This window comes from Semicossyphus pulcher, unplaced genomic scaffold (assembly GCF_022749685.1).
Source record: "Semicossyphus pulcher isolate SPU_LCO1_2020_fin unplaced genomic scaffold, fSemPul1.0.p SCAF_1, whole genome shotgun sequence".
Classification (NCBI taxonomy): Eukaryota; Metazoa; Chordata; class Actinopteri; order Labriformes; family Labridae; genus Semicossyphus; species Semicossyphus pulcher.
Genome location: NW_027211603.1, coordinates 225,850 through 249,457, shown reverse-complemented (window position 1 = coordinate 249,457; position 23,608 = coordinate 225,850). Strand labels below are relative to the sequence as shown.

General features: G+C 43.4%; 1 protein-coding gene across 1 annotated transcript; it reads right to left on the bottom strand.

The window, feature by feature from the left end:
• Positions 1–8,240: 8,240 nt before the first annotated feature.
• Positions 8,241–20,168, bottom strand: LOC138600311 (uncharacterized). The gene is made up of 13 exons (XM_069671724.1): positions 20,041–20,168; positions 19,046–19,251; positions 17,730–17,867; positions 17,357–17,495; positions 16,344–17,277; positions 15,361–15,502; positions 15,119–15,262; positions 13,409–13,467; positions 10,352–10,542; positions 9,864–10,264; positions 9,379–9,478; positions 8,889–9,102; positions 8,241–8,790 (listed from the first exon to the last, which is right to left on the bottom strand). The coding sequence occupies exons 1-13, from the start codon at positions 20,161–20,163 to the stop codon at positions 8,654–8,656; spliced, it is 2,928 nt and encodes a 975-aa protein (XP_069527825.1). The 5' UTR covers positions 20,164–20,168; the 3' UTR covers positions 8,241–8,653.
• Between the last annotated feature and the right edge of the window lie 3,440 nt (positions 20,169–23,608).

Below are 23,608 nucleotides of genomic sequence, written 5' to 3'. Positions count from 1 at the left end.
GAGATGAAAAGCATGTTCGCTCATTATCATCACTGCAAGTTGCAAATTATAAAATGTTGATAACTCACTCTCAATGTTCCATCAGGGTTTCTTCCTTTGTAGGTGTAGGTTGTGATTCCTGCATAATGATGTGACGCGGACGCCAGTGAGACCAGGAGCAGCTGCAGCAGGAGCACCAGTTTGGACGCCATGATGCCAAGACTCTCCTCTGCCTCAGATCCTCTGCAGCTCACATCCACCTCTATCCTTTTATACACCTGCAGGCTGGCCACAGGTTGCTTCTGCAAGCTGAAAGGTATGAACGCACGTATGAGAACAATAAGCCAGCTGCAGAACTTGTTTCAGTGAACAAACAGAACAGATTATTATTGACGGTGGTTTTATTTAAACGCCTTGGTAAAACACCTTCCAGTTAACAGCTGGCACAATGAAATAGGTTACTTGTGTTTGACAAATAATTTCTTGTAGCATGGACAAATACTGTTCTCACTGTAAATGTCAGTTCAGTAGCAAGTACCACCGTGTCAACAGGATGCAATTTAACAAGTGAATGATAATTAATGATAATGATGCTTGGACAGGTCACTTCATTTGGTTGGCAATTTGAGGAAGTTTCACTGGGAATCGGCTGTAGCACCCAGGCATGATGTACCCCTTCAGGGCCCTTTGATCGGAGGACAGAAAAGAAGGCAAAGGTGGTTGGGGCTGCTTTTGCAACCAAAAGTGAGCCTAACTGCAAAGTAGTATGTGCCGGCGACCTGCGAGGGACGAAATCTCAACTCCTCGCCGAGCTCACAGCCACCAGTCCCACTCGCACGCTCCGGTTCGGTCTCCCAAAGGTTCCTTCTCCTTCTCCATCTCTGACTGGACGGTCATGGGCCTCCAAAGAGCTTTAAAGGAAAGGGGAATCAACTACCACCGCTCTGACAACAAAGAAAAACTATATACTTTTTACGACTTTTTACACACTCCTTCCAGCAACAAACAATTCCAAAACAAGCTGCCACTTCCGAAGCCACACGTCAACGGAACACGAACAGGCATAACTTCCACCAACCTACACAGGCACCGGGTTGCCAGGTTCTCTCCCTACTGCTTCTTCATCTCACCTGCCTCCACTGCCCTCTACTAGCACCGGGTTGCCAGTTTCTCTCCCTAGTGCCCCTTCTTCCCACCTACATCAGCCACCCTCTACTGGCACCGGGTTGCCAGTTTCTCTCCCTATCGCCCCTTCTTTCCACCTACATCAGCCACCCTCTACTAGCACCAGGTTGCCAGGTTCTCTCTCTTCTGCCATTTCGTCAGACCTACATCTGCCGCCCTCTACTGGCACCGGGTTGCCAGGTCCTCTCCCAGCTGCCTTTTCGTCTCACCTGCCTCGGCCGCAACAATCCCGCCAGCAGGCGGTCTTCAGTTCTCCTTGGCTTCAGCCGTCCCTCCAGCTAACCAGCCCCCTCCTAAACCATCTCTCGTTGCAGCTCACCTTCGACATCAGATCCTGACTGGTAAATATATCAACTTTGCAGAGTTGCTTCTTCCCTCCCTCGACCAACCATCTCAACCACGCATACTGGACAGCCACGACGGCATCATGATCATGCGCGCCAAGGCCTCGTCTCGATCCAAGGAGCTGACAGCAGTGGAGCTCGCCTATGCCTTCTCCCTGTACAGAGACGTCATATGCTCTGTCTACCCAGCCCATAGGCAGGAGCTTGATGATTACCTCTCTTTGGTCCTCGAGTTAGCCCTCCTGGGGTTGCCTGGATCAAGAGCTGTACCACCGCACTTTTGCAGCCCACTACGGTGTCAGCTGCCACGTATGTGGGTCATCGGCTCACCCTGCAACCACCTGCACCATCCCCTTCAAAAAACCACAGAACCAAAGCTGGCCCTCCACATTCAGTCGCCTCTCTTCCACCATTCGATCACCCACCATCGATCCAGAAGCTACGAGCTTCGCCGCCTCCATGACTTCACCCCAAGTGGATAAAAAGGGAAGGCTGGTATTGCAATTGGAGGGTCACTCGATTTGCAATAACTTCAATGATCCCGGCTGTGCCATGTCTCAATGCCGATTCCTCCATGTGTGCTCCTCCTGCGGCGGCGGTCACTCTCGTACCGTTTGTCCCCACAATCCCTCCATGTCATAACTAGACATGTCCACTTCCATGCCCGTCAGCATCCCTGCACTAAAGTACACACTAAGGCACCACCCAAACCCAGATTTCGTTCAGTTCCTCGTCAATGGCTTTTCACACAGTTTCCATCCCCACTCATCTCACGTCCTTCCACTTCACTCACATGCAACAACCGTCCACTCTCTCAAAATTTCTACTGCTCTGTCTCCTGGGCTGCCTGAACTTTGCAATGCACCAGGGTCAGTCGCTCACCTGCTATCAATCGTGTTTGCAGCACCGTCGCTTCTCAAAGCCTAGCAAACTGGAATGTCATCATATTTCTATATGATGACTGTCTTTCTAACCCTCACAGCATTCATCTTTTCTCATGCGCTGCCCTTTCTGCCGGTTTTGGGGGTTTTTATGGACAAAAGTGGTTCTCCGCCAAATGGCCACCCAAGCTTCTGCAGTTTCTTCAAAACCCCTTCAACCATCATCTGCAGTTTTTCGAAATATTGTATATCCGGTCATTATCGCCGCCCTCCTGAGGGGACATGAGTGGACAAGAAAATCCATTTGTTCGGATCGGTTATCCGTTCGTAAAATGTGTTTGATCTGACAATCTTGCCGACGTTATCATCCTCAATAACTCCGAAGCGACTCCCCGCACTCATGCCTTTCATGCACCGCCTCACATGTCTATCAAGTTGCCACCAATTTATTCTCCACGCCGAACATATTCAAGGTTTCGCAACGCCATCGCTGACCCTCTCGCTCTCGTTTTCCGGCACATTTCAAACAGGTTCTACTTCATCAGGTATCTCCCCTAACGTATTCTCTGGCCTCTCCTTCCGAGTTGGAGCAGCCCCAACAGCCTCCAGCCGAGAGGTCCCAGACCACATGATTAAGACCATGGGTTATTGGTCTACTCAAGCTTATCAGCTTTACTTCCGCCTCAACCTTCAAGATCTTTGCAAAGCACAGTCTTATCTCCATCCTTATAGAAGCTTTTGGGGGTCCGCCAGCCCGGGAGCTGACACTGATCCCCAACGAAGCCTTCCCCACACCGCAGCCATCTTCATTTATCATTATTATCCTCATATTCAAATTGTTTCACATTCTATCGTAATAATAAACGGTCCAAATGTATCTCATTGATGGTGTGGTCTTTACTCGTGAAGTGATGGCTCGACGACTGGGTCAGAGCATCTCCAAAACTGCAGCTCTTGTGGGGTGTCCCTGGTCTCCAGTGGTCAGTACCTTCCAAAAGTGGTTCAAGGAAGGAAAACCGGTGAACCCGCAACAGGTTCATGTGCGGCCATGGCTCACTGATGCGCATTAGGAGGGAAGGCTGGCCTGTGTGGTCCACCAGAAGAGCAACTGTAGCTAAAAATGCTATGTTAATGCTGGTTCTGACAGAAAGGTGTCAGAACACACAGAGCATCGCAGTTTGTTGCATATAGGACTGGGTGCCCATACTGACCATGTTTCAGGCATAAACATGGCATTTTTATAGATATGGCTTGAGTTGTCTGTGTCTCATTGTTGCATTTGATGCTTGAATTCAAGGTGATGTTAGAGTTACCAGCAAATGATAAAAATTAAAATGTGTTTTGTGCATGCTTTGGTTTATTAGAGGTTTTCCAAAAGGTTAGGGCACAGGGCTCCGACGCTGCCCTTATAAACAGGCAAGTGTCCTCATTCTCAGAGTTGACCTCCTTCAGGATGACCTGCATAAAGGTTTTATCCTGGAGTACATTCAATCCCCTAACACCTACCGCGCACACATTTTCCATTGTCATTGTCAAACCTACTTTTTAATTTTTTTTTTTATCAACCTGGTACATTAAGTTAAAGTAATGACATGTTATTTTTATGTTATTGTATATGTCATGTTATTATTTTAGCTCAAGAAACACACTGCAGCCTCAGGAAGCTGTAGATGAGCCACTTCATTTGGCACTTCAGAGGGCTTCTACGACCCCAACGACCCCAGCCCACCATTGACAAGACAGAGATCAACCACCCCCAAGTGCTAATAACTGAATCTACAGCACACCTTAGCTGAACACATGAAAGAAAAAGGGCATCCATTTCACCAACAGCAGCAAAACAACAGCTTTTGAATATCATCACACAACCACTACTGCACAACATACTCAATGTTACAATTTCATTAAGCAGACGCTTTTGTCCAAAGCAACGTACATCTGAGAGTTAATGATCTATGCATTCATACCTGATGGCAATGCCACCGGGAGCAATTTGGGGTTCAGTGTCTTGCCCGAGGACACTTCGACATGTCAGGGCAGCCTGGGATCGAACCGCCAACCTTCTGATTGAGACGACAACTCTACCACTGAGCCACAGCCGCCCCAGGCTGAACAGACTGTCCCTTGCGACACAATCACAGGCACACATTCACATTTTGACAAATCTCTTTGGATTAGAAGCTCAAGACCAGGGACACATCACCACACACCAGTTTTCCAAACAGCAAGCCAACAGGAGGTTTTTCTTGTTCATGTTAGATTAATGTTGGGTCTCTGTAAATAATATAAAGAGTACTGTCTACACCCTCCCTATTGTTAAGTGTCCTGAGATTACTATTGTTCAGATTTGGTGCTATATAAATAAAAAAAATGATTGTTTGATTGATAAGAAAACAAAAGATAACAATTAAATTATTGGAAAAACATTTTGATATTTATCTTTGAACTTTAATTGTCAAGGACATCCTAAAGTTTAATTGCTATCATAACATAGAAGGAAACCACAGTGCAGAGTACTCAAATGCGCAACTCAAAACAGGAGGAAAAATAAAGGTCTTGCCAAAACAGGGTTCTTTGTACAAATGATCGGGCAGATAATCAGGAAAACTAATTCATCTTGGAGTAGGACAATGTCCCCACGTAACCATAACCAGAAACACTAGAAACAACTGCTGGAAGGCTACACCAGGGCAGGCAGGTAATCAGGATCAGTTGGAAGCAATTCGTGGCAGGGTGGACAATAATTAATATAAACGTATGTATTCTGAAAAATTATTTATATTTTATTGCTTTCTGTTTGATGTACAACTGTGAGTAAGACAGACTAATGAATCTCTGTGCACCTCAGTTTAATCTGCAGTTAGCAAAGAAAAGGAGAGTCTGGATTGCTCAGAAGTTCAAACAGGTGTTATGAAAGTGCTCTTTTGTTGGGTAGATAGAAACTGTAAAAGGTGAAAAAACGCGCTCTTATGGAAAAAAGTAATAAGCCTTTATTCAGTTGGCTATTTCATCAGGAAAATGTTTTAAACACAGAGAGGTCATGTTACAAACAAGCTGAGGAACAACCCACGCGTAGCGGCACAAACAAGAGTTACATATGTAACTACAGTTCTATGAATCTGGATGACCACCAGAGGCTATGCTTCAAACACTGAATGACACCATATTGTGCATCCACAGGATGAGTAGCTTTACCAACAAAGTCACATGTGACCCGATGGCCCCAGACTGGTCTATATCTTCTGGTGTCATCAGAAGTTCTGTTCCTACAGAAACTTCTTGCGAGACCAAAAGGATTCTGACCTATTCCAACAGAGTATGAGGAATGCCCAACATAATACTCATTGCAATGACACTGAAGAATTTGGTAAGAGGCCCAATGGATAGGGTGTGGTGATGTTCACCCTGTGGAACCTAGTGAAGGTGCTTGTTGGCACAAATGGCCTTCAGGGGCACCCCTCTCAGGGCTGCCCAGGATGTGGACACTTCTTGTGGAATGGCACCTCATCCCAGATGGCGACCATCCACGAAACATGCATGGTTGATAACGTCCACTATCCAGTGGGAAAACCGTTGCTTGGAGAGAGCAGCCTTTCTTAGGACAAACATGAAACACAGGGCCCAATCGTACACTCTGCACAAAGCGCCAAAGCACCCAGTGGAAGTATCATTACTATTTTCCACCCGCATGCACAGCAGCGCTTTGACTCATAAGGGAAAAGCAGTGTGTTTGCAGATACAGTGAAATAATAATTGTTTATGGGACAGAGGACTGTGAGGGCAAGCTTTTGTTTCCTTCGTCTCCTTAAATCATGATACGGCTTGATTTTTTACCAATCTGGTGATGCTGGAAGACGTGGACAAGCTCACTGCTGCTTCACACACCTGTTTCACCTCAGGGAGATTCCTGCTCGAGCCACACACGGGCCAAACACTGCCACACCAAGCTCTCCATCTCACACTCTCATTCTAATGGGTGCTCTCTACTGAACGCAGAAACAGACACACAATATCACACACGGAACTAAGAGGTAAATTTATTATAAGTATAAGTACAGTAACAGTATGGTCCGGACCAAGAATTCCCTTGTAGCAAGTATTTCCACCAAATTTTTAACTACAAACCTATTCAGAATGTTTAAATAGCCTATGCTACTTAAAAAAATGAATGATTAATCCTTCATAAATGTTTCAAAGAGCAGGGAAAGTGTATTTTTCAAGTTATACACCACTCGTTTTTGGTGAAAAATATCTATTACACAATATAATGTCATGTAATATATGTAAGCAATAAAAAATATAAAAGCCATAATGATTTGAATATATTTTATTGACCTTGAAAATAATATGAACATTCTGGAACTTTTGGACATCATAATATAACCACTGAACTCTGTCCTCACTGCTATATCATAAGATATAAAGTGCTTATTGTGAACTAGTCTCTGCATTCGAAGCAGAGGTGGGACACTTTCCGTGTGGGGATCTTGCACATGTGTTTCCCACATTTGCAGCAGGTTGTCCCTGCTGATATGGTACGGAACATTTCCAGGGACACGGTGGCTCGATAAATTGGTCTTCCCGTCTCAGCATTCCAGAGACGGGAAGCAGCCTCACCTCGGGATCTGTACACACCAGCCAGTATTAGAAGCCCCATGTAGGCATGTAGGTCAGTCACATCCATGGTCTTTAATCCCCCCCACGTTTGTCATTTCAATTATAATTTTTTCAATGGCTAGAGGGAGGAAGAGCTGGAATGTTGACAAAATGTCAGCTGCATGGGAGATGGCCAGTCTTGTGGGTCCTGGAGTCATTCGAATGACATTTTCTGCTGCCATCCTGCCTGCAACATGATGTGGAAGTGACGACCAACAGATAGCACTGTTTTTTGACATAAATGTCTGCCCTGCTGTCTGCTCCTCTCCATCAGAGTCATCTTCATCAGGCGGGGAGTTTTCTTCCACGTTGTCTTCCTGCTCTGACACGTCCTCCTCTAAATCAGTATGAGACTCATCTCGGAAGAGTAGATCCAGGGCCTGTTGGATATTCAGTCTTGCTGCCATGATGTCTGTCACTGAAATGGCAGCTCATATCGACCTTTATAATGTTATGACCCCCACCACCTCCCTCCCGACACAAACAGATTCCAATTGTTACTTTCTACATTATTTTATTACATTGCAGGTGCAGGTGCATCTTGTGTCTGTGCACCTGCACCCGTCTGACCTCTGGATGACTTCTGTTCCCTTTATGCACCATATATGATGCATAAATATGATCATACATATGATGCTCCTATGTTGTTTGTTTACTCTTTCAATATTTTGGGATTCCCCCTGCCTCTTCAAAGACCAGCAGGTGTCTGTCTCTGCGGGAACCTGGGCAAAGGTTTTGGAACACAGACAGTTCTCGTGACAGTGGTGAGGTCCCCTTGAACTCTGCCACCTCTTTCGCATATAAAATGCACACAAACATGACATGTACATTCTCACAGTTTCAAGATTCCATAAAACCACAATTTTCCTTTATTTGACCCACACTGGTAGATCTAAAATCCATCTGAATAGATACGGGTCAAATGTGACCCGTAACAGCCTCTTTGTGCAAAAATGTGTAGCACCTATACAAAAACACAAGTTAATAAAATATTTTTATTTGTATGTATTTTGGGTCACTTCAGGAAAAGCCATCAAATTTCAGGCTAAAAGAATGACGTTTAGGGTATTTTTACTGCTGTCAAATGTCAAAACAGTATGTCAGGGTTAAGTATACTGCATGGTATTGTTGTATTGTATCATATTGTGTTACTGTCTAAGGTTAAGCCATAAAGGATTTTGAACATGACATGACGGCCTGTTAAAGATTTTTATTTAAACTTATGATGAGACAAAACAGTCAACAATCAACTTCCTTTAAATCAAACAGTAACATGATATAGCTGAAAGATGTTGTAAAGCTTAATCGGATAAAAGAAACACAACTGAACAATCACCCAGCAGCTGCAGTGCTACATGATCATCCTTTCAGTTTATGTCAAACTTATTATGTGATTTTCTATTTGCACAGGTACAGATCTCTCTTCACAGGTGTGTGTCAAGTTTACACAGTTGTGGACGAATCTTAAGAGGTCGAAAAATTCCTTCATTTTAATTTGCACATAATTAGATACATGAACACCCAAATCCCTCAGCAGACATAATCTAAATAACTGCTTATATTCCAGTGTAATTAATATGGAATTGTTTCTCTGCCCACACTGCTGCCTTAACTTTCAAGTGTGGGCAGAGGCTGGTATTTCACCCCTGATATTTTGGCTTTGTACACGGCCACTCCGCTGATCATGCCAACAGCTGCAAGAAGACATCCAGCGATGAAAACCAGGTTGAGATTCAGGTTGATCCCTGGAGAAAAGAGAAGCACAACTTGAATCTGATCATGTCCAAACTGGGAGTCAAACAAGGCAGGTGTGCTGTGAAGAAAGCACTTCCTGTTTTCCTACCTGGGCTTTCTGTCACATCTGATGCTGATCTCGCTGATCTCCTCAACTGCAGGGGACCCTGGGAAATGAAGTGCGCCGAACTCTGGGTGACAGCCGCTCTCTTACGCTTGTGATTGTATAGACTAGGGGACAGTGTGGAGTTGAGGCATCCCTTCGAGCACCTGGTGTTGGGGTCTCCTGCTTGACACATCAGGACTGAGCAGCTGATGTACACCTGAATACAACAGGACATGTGCTCATTATGTCAGGAAGTCAACAAAAAAGGCAGTGCGGTGCGGCTCCAGTTTTACAGCCTGCAAAACGCGCTCTGTCTGATCGGGCCCTTAGGGAGCTGCCATGTCGGCCATCTTTTACAGTCTATGGACTGAAAGCATTAATATTTCAATGTCTCCATGCACTGTACAACCAACTCAGACATCATTTTATAAATCCTGTTAGATTAAAAAAAAACTTGAGTTTCTCCAGTCTAACCACAAAGTGCATTCTTCACCTGGTCGTGTAAGCCAATGAACTTGAAGGCCTCCATGCTGAACCTGAACTGTCTGCTATGGGCAGGAGAATGGATTCTAACAGTTGAGTCCACGTTGCACCTGTCAGAGCAGATAAAAAAGTTCATGGGCAGAGGAGTTATTGTTTTGAGAGTGTCGATAAAAGCAGAAGATAAACAGAAAAAACAAACAAAAAAACACTCCCTAACTGGAATCAGAGCTTGTTTGAAATTAATAGCCGACATAAACGTGGGCGAACAGATATCTCTGTTAAACAACTGCATAGACAAATACAAAGAACATGTGTGTATCTGTAAACTTGGGGAATAGCTGTGACAACAAATAAAAATGTTTTAAAAATAAGCAGATAAAAAAACTGAACATATTGTTGTGAAATGTTTTCAAATAAATCAATTAAATAGATGAAATATACATAAAATGTTTTGTTATGTCCTCTGCTGCCACTAGGGGGCGTACTCATGCCTACCCATTATCAATGATGGGGTAGGTTGGCCGGTAGTTGGGGTTGTCATATGGTGAAGCTCTGCAGGACTCCACAAACAGCTCGGTGTTGTTGACTGAAGACGTGGCCTCGATCTGCATGTAGATCCTGTTCCCTAAGCCGTACTCCAGAGGGTAAGAGCTCGGATCCATCATGGTCTGGAACTGGGCGTTAGGAAAGAACTCAAACTGGTACGTGAACTTTCCAAAGCCTTTCTCCCACACTGTGGTAATATTTCTGTGTGCTGTGAAGGCCTCAGTCACGTTCCCCCGTTTGGGGTACTGACAGTAGAACTTAACTTCCAGCAGGTGTTTCCTGGTGATCAGGTCTTTTTTGTTGTCAACTGTGCTGATTTCATTCTTGAACTTTAGGTACTTGTCATCTTCCTGCAGAGTAAGAGGATATGCATTCAGTCCTCACACTGTTAAGAAGGAAAAAGCAACAACTAAAAAAGGAACAAATGACCCCGTTACCTCGATCTGAGTGCCGCAGGCGTTGAGGGGGATGATGCCGATGACATGAGTGCTGTTTGAGTGTGTCTGCAGGCTGCAGACGACGTTGGACGGGTCATTGAGCTGCAGATGATCCTCATGTAGTCTGGGAAACGTTGATTTGTCAACCTCTACTCTCATTGTGGACTGCTTGCAGATCACATTAGCTTCCACTAGAGCAAGAGATGTGCAATCCCTTTTATTTTCATTGAAAAACACACATTATGTTGAGAGCTACGCACGTTTTAAAAAAGAATATTATGTATTAAAAAAAGCCCAATGAGGTTGCATGTGGTACTTAACATTAGTCAGTACATGTACTAACAAGATCATCCAATTGTGAGATTAGTTTGGTAGTTAAATATACCCGAATAAAACAAAGTGCATGTTTGCAGCTTAAAAATGTTCTCTACTTCAAAGGTTCTCAAACTTTTTCAATCATGAACTCCCTTTGAATTATTTTCTTTAGCCAAGTGACCCCTGACCATCAGAGAACGAGCTTCTCTAAAGAGAAAGATTACAGCGCTGCTCCTCTAGCGTCTCATTTACTAAACAAGTTTTATACTATTTCGCGTTTTTGTATTTTTTTTTGCTGTCCTCGTGTTATTTTTTACTTCTCTTCCTGTTTTTTTTCGCTTTATTACTTCTACAACTGACCAATAATCAATTTTTTCATTTTCATTTCATTTTTTCTCGACCATTTAATATCAAAACTGCCTTTGTGCAGACCTAACATACAGAGGCCAACAAGGGCAATCGCACTGCACATTTCCATAGTTACATTTGTTTAGGACTTTGCATGTGTTTTTCAACTTTATTTTTTCTGTTCATCTTGTCAGTACGAACACCATTCTGACAAGATAAAGAACAAACATAAACTTGTTGTGTTTATTGGGATCGTTGACAGTTTATAACAATTAACAATTGGATTGAAAATCGGATTATTCAAAATGATATGTCCTTTATCGACCTACCATTTATATTGGTAGCTCAGTGTTAGAGTCGGTTGTCTTTCAATTGTAAGGTTGGTGGTTCGATCCCCAGCTCCCGCGGTCTACATGTCCAAGTGTCCTTGGGCAAGACACTGAACCCCATATTGCGCCGGGTGGCATAGCCAACGGTGTGTTAATGTGAAGACTGATTGACAGTTGGGCACTTTACGTAGCAGCCTCTGCCATCAGTGTGTGAATGTGAGAATGTGACATGTAGTGTAAAAGCAGCTTTGAGTGTCGCAAAGACTAGAAAAGTGCTATATAAGTACAGTCCATTTACCATTTACTCTTGAAATTACAAAAGTAGAATTATAACTATAATTAATTTTTTTTGGCCTTTCATGCCTTTGTAGACAGAGGACAGTGTCGGAAACGGGGAAAGAGAGAGCGGGGGATGACAGGCGGCAAGGGGCCGAGGATGGGAGTTGAACCCAGGGCCGCCACATTTAGGATTGTAGCCTCTGTATATAGTCGCTGATTTAACCACTGAGCTAAACCGGCGGCCAACATGTTAATTTTTAAATCACCTTTTTTTTAAATTCAAAAAATAAAATACCCCTTGCTGTATTTGTACACCTCTTACAGGAACACTATATGATATTTACCGGACATGGAGCCAATACTTTAAAGGTGCTGTATGTAACTTTCAGAAAATCCGCATTCCTAGCAACATGGTCGGCCTTTGAGTGAACTGCAGTCAACCTTCTTGTACACGCTCGCCCGGACACTCACATGCATGAACAAGCATCCAGGGTTTTTGCCGAAGACACATGAAACTGAGCATGCTCAGTCTCGGAACTCATCACCTCTGTTTACTTTTCACTGACGAGTCGTGTTCATTGACCGGTATCAGGCTGACCGGCGTCATGTTGTCAGAAATCAACACTGTTTGTCATAACACCTAACTCAGCATCATGTTAGGTGGGGAAGTTATATGTCAAGCTAGACTGACAACACTGACATACACACTCGGATGGTATTTTGGTTGTCATAACGTTAGCGAGCATGCTAAGGTTAGGCAAATAGCTCTGACATAACTACACTGCATGGATCTGGCATTGTGCTTCGTAACCAAAATGTTGCTTATCATGTTTAAATTTGCAATACCTCCATACAGCCTCTACTCAATGGTGCAGTGTATAGTTGTAATTTTAATTGCCTTTATTTTTATTTTAGTCTCTAATTTTATTATTTTGTTACGGGCTTAATGGGGCAGGGGGGTTGAGCTAGCTAGCTCTAACATGACTACGCTGCATGACTCCGGCATTGTGCTTCGTAACCAAACGGCAAATTACGCCGGCGAACCAGCAAATCATCACAAGCATTAGCGAACATTAGCCAGGCGGGGCAGGGCGGCTGCAGAGAGCTGGCATGAAGCACTTGTGCTGTGAGAGAAAAAATCTTTTGTTTCTATGACAACAATAAGTTTTACTAACTACAACGCTAACGATAAGCTTACAATGCATAGCAAGAAAGCCAGTCCTGGGTCTGTTTTGAACTGTGTTGACTCTAGTTTTCCGCCGGACATCGGTCACATTCCTGTTTGCTCAGACGGGCTTCACTAGATTAAACTTTTATTTTATTATTCTCGTGTGTACATTGTGTAGGTGTTGTTGTGGGTGCTGTCGTTTGTTAACATTATCCATCTCCATTTCACAGCTTGCGTTGTCTCGTGTTGCACACTGTTGACTGTAGTGGTGCAGAATTAACTCTCGGTTCATGTGAGGTACTCGCGAACGCGCAGATACCTCACATCCTCTTGTTTGGCGGACAAACCGACCCGAGTACTTTACATAAAAATCAGCTCACAGGTTGTTCGGGCTGATGGAGGAAGTTGGGAAAGGTCTCGATTTATCAGTTCCTCTACTGTCCCTTCACAGATTGGCAATAAAAAGTGATATTTGTTTGATGAATATATGTGAAATCTTACATATAGCCCCTTTAAACAAAGCATTGAGTATGTGTATCCTGTAGATGTGTAGCATCAATATTTGTTTGTTGTTTGCTTTATATACATACAAAATGTTAAAGTAGTAAATAGACTCACCTGTCTTCTTTCGAACGTCCACCACAACACACCTCATATCTGACTGATAGACGTTAAACCTGAAAAGCATCAGAGAACACCGATTGAACACTTGGAGAGAAATGTAGCTCAGGCTGATTTGTCAAATCATTACCAGGTGAAATTATAAATATTGATTATCTCGTTACAATGGCCTCTGTCAGTTGGTGGGATATGTGAGGCAGCAAATGAATATTTTGCCCTCGAAGTTGACGTGTCGGTGTGTCGGAAGCAGGAAAAATGGGCGTTAGGATGTGAGCGACTTTGACGACAGCCAAACTGTTAGGGTCGGACGACTGGGTCAGAGCATCTCCAAAACTACAGCTCATGTGGGATGTTCCTGGTCTGCAGTGGTCAGTAGCCTACCTACCATAAGTGGTCCATGGAAGGAGAACAGTGATAAGGTGAGGTCATGGGTGGCCAAGGCTCATTGATGCAAGTGGGGAGTGAAGGCTGGCCTGTGTGGTCAGAGCCAACAAAGAGCTACTGAAGCTCAAACTGCTGAGAAAGGTAATGCTGGTTCTGATAGAAAGGTGTCAGAACACACAGAGCATCACAGTGTGGTCAGGGTTAGGAGTCTAACGCCGAAAGCACCTACAATGGTCACGTGAGCATCACAACTGGACCTCGGAGCGGTGGAAGAAGGAGGCCTGGTCTGATGAATCGCGTTTTCTCACACATGGCACCAGGATGCACTATGGGAATAAGACGAGCCCATGGAGGCAGTGTGATGCTTTGGGCGATGTTCTGCTGGGAAACCTTGGGTCTTGCGTTCATGTGGATGTTACTATGACACGTACCACCTCCTAAACATTGTTGCAGACCAAGTCCACCCCTTCATGGAAACAGTATTCCCTAATGACAGTGGCCTCTCTCAGCAGGTTAACGTGCCCTGTCTCACTGCAGACATGGTTCAGGAATGGTTTGAGGAACGAGTTCAAGGTGTTGACTCGGCCTCCAGATTCCCCAGATCTCAATCCAACGGAGCGTCTGTGGGATGTGCTGGACAAACAAGTCCGATCCATGGAGGCCCCACCTCGCAGCATACAGGACTTAAAGATCTGCTAATGTCTTGCTGCACGATACCTCAGCACACCTTCAGAGGTCTAAAGTCATCCTTGCCTCAATGGGTCAGGGCTGTTTTGTTGGCAATAGGGGGGCAGGTTTCTGTTACCATTAAGCAATTAATAAATTAATGCTACTTGTATTCTTGACTGATACCCTTTTTTTCTAAACCAATCTATTAATCTTGAAAAGAAAATTGAAAACTAATTTATGGATACTTCAATAAGAATTTTATGGCTTGAGGCTGCCAAGGTGGTGCTCCCCAGTGTTTTTATCTCCTGTCACATATCATTGTATCATGTGGAACATGTGCAATATATGTAACTTGTGGTTATGAATAGTATGTGCTACTTTATATGTTGTTTTTTATTATTACTACTGTGAGGACAGCTAAGTTTGTGCAGCACCCGAGCCCATCACAGATTTTGGACTCCAGGACAATAAGGGACTCGGGGACAATGTACAGCCCCGTATCTTGTAGACTGAATCGTATCGCTGAAGATTTATTTGAAACTGCCTTTGATTCCTTTGTGTTTCTTTTAAATAAATAACTGCTAAAACATTTAAAATCATAGAAACACACTCCCAGACTAATAAAGTCATACAAGAAATAAACCCAAGACTCACCCGGCCTTAGACTCCACAGCAAAGCAGATCACGTAATGATTTCCCAGGTCTTCTGAAGTTGGTGTCCACGTAATGACGAACTCGTTATGGGTGGTTTTGACCTTTTTGGTTTTCTGCGGCCCACTGAAGATGATGTCCTGTATTCTGCATGAGAACATGACAAAGAACGCAGACATGTCCTTGATAGTCTTTTCTAAGATGATGACAATGTTTTGCTTCTGATCTCGTTGGTTCTCACTTACACTGAAAATGCAGCTTGAGCTCTGACTCTGATCTCCACTTCTTTGTTGACCTCTGCTTGAATGTGCACTCCATTGTCAGGTGTTGGGGGCAAATACTTTGGTAAGTAGAGTCCCAGCTGACATGAGGGAACAGGTTTGTCCACTGGATTTAAAGGAAAATGATTATTTTGATTCTATTTAAAATTATATGTGACATATTATTGGATGTTCTCCATCTTTCCAAGAATTTGAGGGGTGGGGGGGGTCTACTCTATGGTAATTGTATTTTCCGAATGTAATGATTTGAATTTTTAAGGGGGACTGGGACTCCAGACCTCAAGTCATCATATTAACATGGCAGCCATTTTCTTTTGACGCAGAGTAATAAGCTCAATTGTTTTTAAAAATCGTACAGAAATTTTTCCAGGTTAAAATTTGAATAGACATAGAGAATCTGATAAATCAACATCACTTCATCATGATCAGCAAAACAAAAGAAAATTAATTGAGACCCTGAAGGAGACAGAGAGCCATATTTCAGGGTAAAATAACATATTTGATAACCCATGAACTAACAAACACACAGCTAACATATACTGTACATTCCTGTCTAGTTTGTATCATGTAACACTATCAAATGGTAGTTAGGAATTGGTTCTGAATTGAATGCTAATGTTGGCTGTTTTCTAATGTAACAAATGGGTTATCAGATCGTTTTTTACCTGGATATGTCTCCTCTCAGATTATCTGCGTTCGTAGGATCTGCAACCTAGAACTCAGCGCTATGACATTAAAACGGGATTTGAGTTTCCCACCATGAGTGTGATGTCAGAGGAAAATGGCGGCCCTGTTGATAAGGTAAATAACTCCTAAGTAAATACTATAATGCTTTCAACCCAATGAGAAATGTGCAGCAGGTTTTCTGCTGACAATATGACAAAGTTGAGAATGACTCATGAAAAATACAGTCAGACAATAATAAGGATGAGTTAAACCAGACTTACCAAGAAAGGAGAAATGCAAAGGTAGTTTACTGAGGGGAGAGGATGGAATGGTTGGTGGTCGTGTGGTAGTATGCCCCCACCTCTGTGAGGTGGATGTGGTCGCTGGTGTGGTGGTTGTTGGCTGTGTGGTAGTTTGCCACCACCTCCATGGGGTAGTAGGTGATGGGGCAGTACTCCACCACCACCATGAGGTGGATGTGGTCGCTGGTGTGGTGGTTGTTGGCTGTGTGGTAGTTTGCCACCACCTCCATGGGGTAGGGGTTGATGGGGTATGTTGCCACCACCACCATGGGGTGTTTGTTGTTGTTGTTGGTGCTGTGGTTGTATGCCACCACCACCATGGGGTGTTTGTTGTTGTTGTTGTTGTTGTTGTTGTTGTTGGTGGTGGTGTGGTTGTATGCCACCACCACCACCATGGGGTGTTTGTTGTTGTTGTTGTTGGTGGTGTGGTTGTATGCCACCACCACCTTGGGGTGTTTGTTGTTGTTGTTGTTGGTGGTGTGGTTGTATGCCACCACCACCATGGGGTGTTTGTTGTTGTTGTTGTTGTTGTTGGTGGTGTGGTTGTATGCCACCACCACCATGGGGTGTTTGTTGTTGTTGTTGTTGGTGGTGTGGTTGTATGCCACCACCACCATGGGGTGTTTGTTGTTGTTGTTGGTGGTGTGGTTGTATGCCACCACCACCATGGGGTGTTTGTTGTTGTTGTTGGTGGTGTGGTTGTATGCCACCACCACCATGGGGTGGTTGTTGTTGGTGGTTGTAGTGTTGGTGAAAGTCTCTTTGTCCTCTTTGCAGGTGGAATCCTGGAGGACTGAGATCCGTCTGTGTAGGCTACAGTGATCGGTTGTTTTGGGAAGTCCTCCACCACCATCTCAAAGCCATAAACTCTGTAGTCAAAGGTGGCTCTGCTGTATTGTAATGTGCAGGAGTCCTAACCATGAGAACATTTAATATTTTAGTATTTAGTACAGTGTTGTATGATGTATTAGGAAACAGATCTTTCAACTAACCTGATCTAAGTGGAAGCCTGAAGGTTGGTTGCACCCGCTGCACTCTACATTGTGGATATTTCCGTATCGGCATCGAACTTTGTCACCGTCAGGATCAAAGGCAATCAGCTTGTATGTCCGTGGGCAGTTCAGAGGGACCCTTGAATGGACACATTTATGTTTAACAATGCTTTGCTTATTATCCACTTATCACTTTCAAGCTGCTCATTTGTATGTACTCATAGCATTTTTATTAGGTTTATTTGTTTGTAGCTACATTTCTGCTATGTCTATGTTTTGGTTGTAGCGTTTGTGGACTTGCATGTCTTTGTTTTTCTTTCTTAATAACCGATCTGGCGAGCCAAACACTTCATGCTGAAAGCAGTTGACTTACCGTAGGAAAGGTAGAATGCCAATGTCTGGTGATCTGTTCGGTTCTCTGGTGTCAGATCTTGTTCCCAAATCCACGAAAGTCATTAGCCTCCAATTTGAGACCAAGTTACGCGTTGAGATCCAACAACAGCTCGCTGCCCTGGTTTGTGCGAGAAAATCAACCATTAGATGCTGCAAGGAAGAACTGCTTTCATGATAATCAGATCCACAACAGATACGATTCTGTGCAAGTAAAGGACTGTTAGCAGGATCGTGAGGCTGTGTTTGTGTGGTTGCATATGCTTTGAAGGTGCTGTGTTCTTTGTGCCCAAATATGACTGATTCATTACACTGTGCAATATGTCGATATCTATGGGTGCATTACTGTCAAGTACTGTGCTACATCGTCTCATTTATTATGTCTTAGTTAATGGTAGAAACATAAATATTGTTTTGAAATGTTTTATGTCACTTTACAAACTCCTCAAGCGTTTTAAAACTATTCCCTTCAGCGGCCCTTGTAATTAGGGCCTGAGCACTGATGGGTGCCCCAAAACTCATGGGCCTGGCAAAATGGCTCCATAGCGCCCCCTATAAGTCAGCCCCCTCAGCAGGTTTCACCTACATATCAACCTCAAATTTGTATGATGCCAGTCCTAGCCTCAACAGATCTCCATATTAATTGTCGTTCTTACTCATAGCCCCAACTACTGATAAGAGCCAGTGGTAACGCTCATATACGATGTTCAACGAGCTTCAAATTTAACAGGTTTGATGAGGTTGCTGCCCTGAACATATTTATCTCTGCACCTTTGCACTCTCTATTGCACCATTGCACTATTGTCTTTTGTCTATAAGTGTTGTTGCTTTCTTTAGATAATGTGTATATATACTTATATATATTAATAATTTGTCAAATATGTTTTGTATCCATAGGTCTGTATAGTTTAAGATTTAGTTTTTAGTGTCTAAGTGTCCGGGTTACCTTTGTCTGTAGTATGTCTGTTTAGTATGTGTCTGTACTTTGAGAGCAAAGAAAACTGGAGTCAAATTCCTTGTATGTGCCCACATACTGCGCCAATAAAGCTGATTCTGATTCTGATTAAGGTCATGCTGATAGCACCACCTAATGGAGCATTGCCTGTGGCTGCTGCACACCCTGCTGCTGCTGCACACACTGACATGCACAATGGTGCGACGGCCCGTTTATCGTCGCTTGCGGCTTTAATTGTACTGTATTTTTTTAATGTGTTAATAAAATATTCTACAAAATGAATAAATACATGTTAAGATCAGCAGCAACAATGTCAATATAATTGAAATCCATCAAAAGCTCACCTCATTGTAAAAGGTTTGTCACTCGGCACATTTCTCGTACTGACTGTTTCCGTTTCACACCAAAGCCTTTCATTCAATGGAGCATTCGTGCTCTGGTCAATTATGCCTCTCTGACTTCTGGTGTTAGAACCACATTGACCTCTGTAACAGTACCAGTTGTGTGAGTACTGACAGCCCTCGTAGGTGTCCCTGTAGCGAAAGTCCACCTGAGGAATAAAGCAGCTCTGCAGTGAGACATGGTTGCTCTTTTTTACAATTAGTTTTGTGAAACAAACAAAAAAACACCACAAATATCACTTAACAATTAAAATCATTTTGAGTCTGTTCATGCGACTGACAACAACAACCAATGCAACTAAGTATACATGTATCATAAAATAAATTTTCTTAAATCAAACATTTGTGATCCACAACCCGGCCCCGGATAACTGTAAGAATATGGATGGAAGAACAAACAAACAAACAAACAAACAGACAGAGACACTTTATTGATCCCGTGGGAAATTTAGGCATCCAGTAGTTTACAAGTCAAATGAAAGCAGGATATTGTTTTCACAATATTATTTTAGACCTTCCCCCAAGTCAATTTGAACTCAACTTTTAACACATACAGCACGCAGTCAGTATCAGATATAGGGGGAGGGGGGCTTACTGTCTTGAGAAAGAAATATAATTCTGCCCCTGCAAAGTGACAATAATAAATACAATATTTTACACAGCTGTTTTCACTGCACTAATGAGCGACAAGTGAAAAAGGTTTAAAGAATCAACAGAGTTGATTTTAAAGATCAAAGAACAAAAAAGTACAAGTAAGTTACATTTAATAGATCTTAAATAATAAGTTGCACCTAAAATGAATGAATTATTTTTATATTCCATCAGAATAAGTGACAAGCATTCCCAGCATACGACGGAAATCTTTCCACGAGGTGAAAATTTGATTTGCTCTTTATCACTCATGCAAGCTGCAAATTCTAAAATGTTGTTTGACTCACCTTAAATGTTCCATCCGGGTTTCTTCCTCTGTAGGTGTAGGTCGTGGTTCCCCCAAAATGATGTGACGCAGACACCACTGAGACCAGGAGCAGCTGCAGCAGGAGCACCTGTGTGGACGCCATGATTCCCAGACTTACCTCTGCAGCTCTCGTCCACCTACACCTTTTATACACCTGCAGGCTGGCCACAGATGCTGATGCAAGCTGAAAGGTATGAACGTACGTATGAGAACAACAGGGCGGCTGCAGAACTGGTTTCAGTAAAACCGAAAGTATTAGAAACATTTGGATTAATTATTGAAGGTGTGTTTTTAAATGCCATGGTATAACACCTTTCAGTTAAGACTTGGCACAGTTAAAAAGATTACTTGTGTTTGACAAATATTTATTTTTCATCAATTTCTGAAAACATGGACAAATAATGATCAAATGTTGGGTCATTGAATCATACACACAATCATTGTAATATCTATATAAATAGAAAACAACAGTATTTTAACTTAATCTTAACAAAGGGAATAAATGTGCACCAAAGAAACCAATCGATCACAGCTCCAGGAGGACAGCAGAGTTTGGATTTGAAAGTACAGGACAGTACAAAGTTTTATCTTAAACACTGTCGACATAAGCTTTGAAGAAAGAATTAACAAAGAAATGTATGTTTAATTCTTTACAGGGTTTAAGGTTCATATCTATTTGCTGATGTTGATAAATCAGTCAACATCAGCAAAATACCCTTCACGAGATTCAAGATTCGCCATGCGATGAAATTCAGTCTCCCTTTACTGTTGTGTGAAGAATTTCATCGTTCCTGAAAACATCTTCAGAATGTTGCCGTTAAAACGTTTTGTCTTAGTTTAAGTTTTAAAGTTACAAGAACTTTATTTGAAATGATAAACTTCCTTAAAACGTTCTTTAATATGAATGTTTTCTTTGAAACGTAATTAGAACTTGTAGGTCATTTTAACCGATGTTAGGGGAACGTTTCCTGCTCGCTGGGTGTGCTCGTAGAAGGGATGGTATCTCCTTTGTTAAATCTATTTCGTACAGGGATTCTTTTTTACAAAGGAAGATTTTGAGTGACAAACATTTTCTGTTACAGTAAGTCTGAGGCTTATCAAGCTAAATCAACAAGGAAGTAAATTCACAATGACAATGGTTTAATGGGATTCCAGTGACAAAGGGCCCTTTTGCATGCAATGAAAGCTATGAAAACATTAAAAATATGTGATTGTCATCAAGTCATCAAGTATGGTGAGGGCAGGTAATGGTTCAGTACACCTGAATAGCTAACACCTGTATCACACACTGCGTTTTGTTTTGTTTTCATTCTTTCAGATGTGCTGACGATAAAAAAAACGACTTACATAAAAAGGCGGGGTAGGAATGTTGTTATTGAACACGGAAGCTGATTTAGTGGCAAACCGAAAGAAAACTGTAAAACAAATCAGTCATATCTATTATTCCAATCAATTTCAGAAAACCTTTTTATTTATTACAGCCCTGGCACGGATGTGAACATAAGCTACACCAACTGAGAAGATGATCAAATTGTTACGAAGCCCCAAGGGGTCACTGCGAGAATTTTTTTTAGGTATACTTTTCCCCGCAAACTTTTGTGTTACCTCATTTTTTCTACTTCTCCTTCGGAGCAAAATATCTATTTCAGCCCAGCTGCAACTGGAAGTCCACAATTAAACGAAACAGTAAGTGGTATGTAACTCGGCTGTACAAGTTCCAATCTGACTCAGACTTTCGATGTATGATAAGGCCTGAACACATTTATATGGCATTATTCAGTGATAGTCCTAGATCCACCTTTTGGTGACAGGAAATAACAGGACATTTCATGCTTTACGCCACAAGCTACTGCGCCGTCAATCGAGTCGTCTCCTCTCGATCAGAAGGTTGGGGGTTCGATCCCTGACTCAGTGGCAGAGTCGTCGCCTCTCGATCAGAAGGTTGGGGGTTCGATCCCTGACTCAGTGGCAGAGTCGTCGCCTCTCGATCAGAAGGTTGGGGGTTCGATCCCTGACTCAGTGGCAGAGTCGTCGCCTCTCGATCAGAAGGTTGGGGGTTCGATCCCTGACTCAGTGGCAGAGTCGTCTCACCTCGATCAGAAGGTTGGGGGTTCGATCCCTGACTCAGTGGCAGAGTCGTCTCCTCTCGATCAGAAGGTTGGGGGTTCGATCCCTGACTCAGTGGCAGAGTCGTCATCTCTCGATCAGAAGGTTGGAGGTTCGATCCCTGATTTAGTGGCAGAGTTGTCTCACCTCGATCAGAAGGTTGGGGGTTCGATCCCTGACTCAGTGGCAGAGTCGTCGCCTCTCGATCAGAAGGTTGGGGGTTCGATCCCTGACTCAGTGGCAGAGTCGTCGCCTCTCGATCAGAAGGTTGGGGGTTCGATCCCTGACTCAGTGGCAGAGTCGTCTCACCTCGATCAGAAGGTTGGGGGTTCGATCCCTGACTCAGTGGCAGAGTCGTCTCCTCTCGATCAGAAGGTTGGGGGTTCGATCCCTGACTCAGTGGCAGAGTCTACATCTCTCGATCAGAAGGTTGGGGGTTCGATCCCTGACTCAGTGGCAGAGTCTTCGCCTCTCGATCAGAAGGTTGGGGGTTCGATCCCTGACTCAGTGGCAGAGTCTTCGCCTCTCGATCAGAAGGTTGGGGGTTCGGTCCCTGATTTAGTGGCAGAGTCTTCATCTCTCGATCAGAAGGTTGGGGGTTCGATCCCTGACTGAGTGGCAGAGTCTTCATCTCTCGATCAGAAGGTTGGGGGTTCGATCCCTGACTCAGTGGCAGAGTCGTCGCCTCTCGATCAGAAGGTTGGGGGTTCGATCCCTGACTGAGTGGCAGAGTCTTCATCTCTCGATCAGAAGGTTGGGGGTTTGATCCCTGACTCAGTGGCAGAGTCGTCGCCTCTCGTTCAGAAGGTTGGGGGTTCGATCCCTGACTCAGTGGCAGAGTCTTCGTCTCTCGATCAGAAGGTTGGGGTTTCGATTCTTGACTGATACAGTCACATGTTGAAGTGTCCTTGGGCATATGAATGGGCATAGATCTGATTGGAGATTGGCACTTAGGCCTTTACCATCAGAGTGTGAATGTGTGTGAATGGGTGAATGTGGCATGTAGTGTAAAAGCAGCTTTGAGTGGTCCAAGACTAGAAAATAGTAAAATACATAAGACCAGTCCATTTACCATTAAGGTTTGGAGAAAAATCTGTGACTTTTCATCGGGGGGCGTGGCCATGGCGTTGCGGCAAAAAATTATTCTCCATAAAAAGTCACGCTGTTACAACTCAGCTCGTAGCCCCTTCACCTGTGGTTCCAAACATCCCAAGGCCTTTGCCATGCTTCATAATGAAAGGAATCATAAGTATACGTCTCTTTCTGTTGCCATGGCAATGCGTTTTTCGCCAACAGGAATTTATTTTTTTTGGGGCTTAATATACTTGTGCAGCCATGAAACTGAGTAGACATGTCATTAGTGGGGAAAACGTAGGTTTTGTTAGTGGACGGGGCTAAACGACTCAGTGGCACTCCCTACAATTCAGCATGTTTAACCTAGA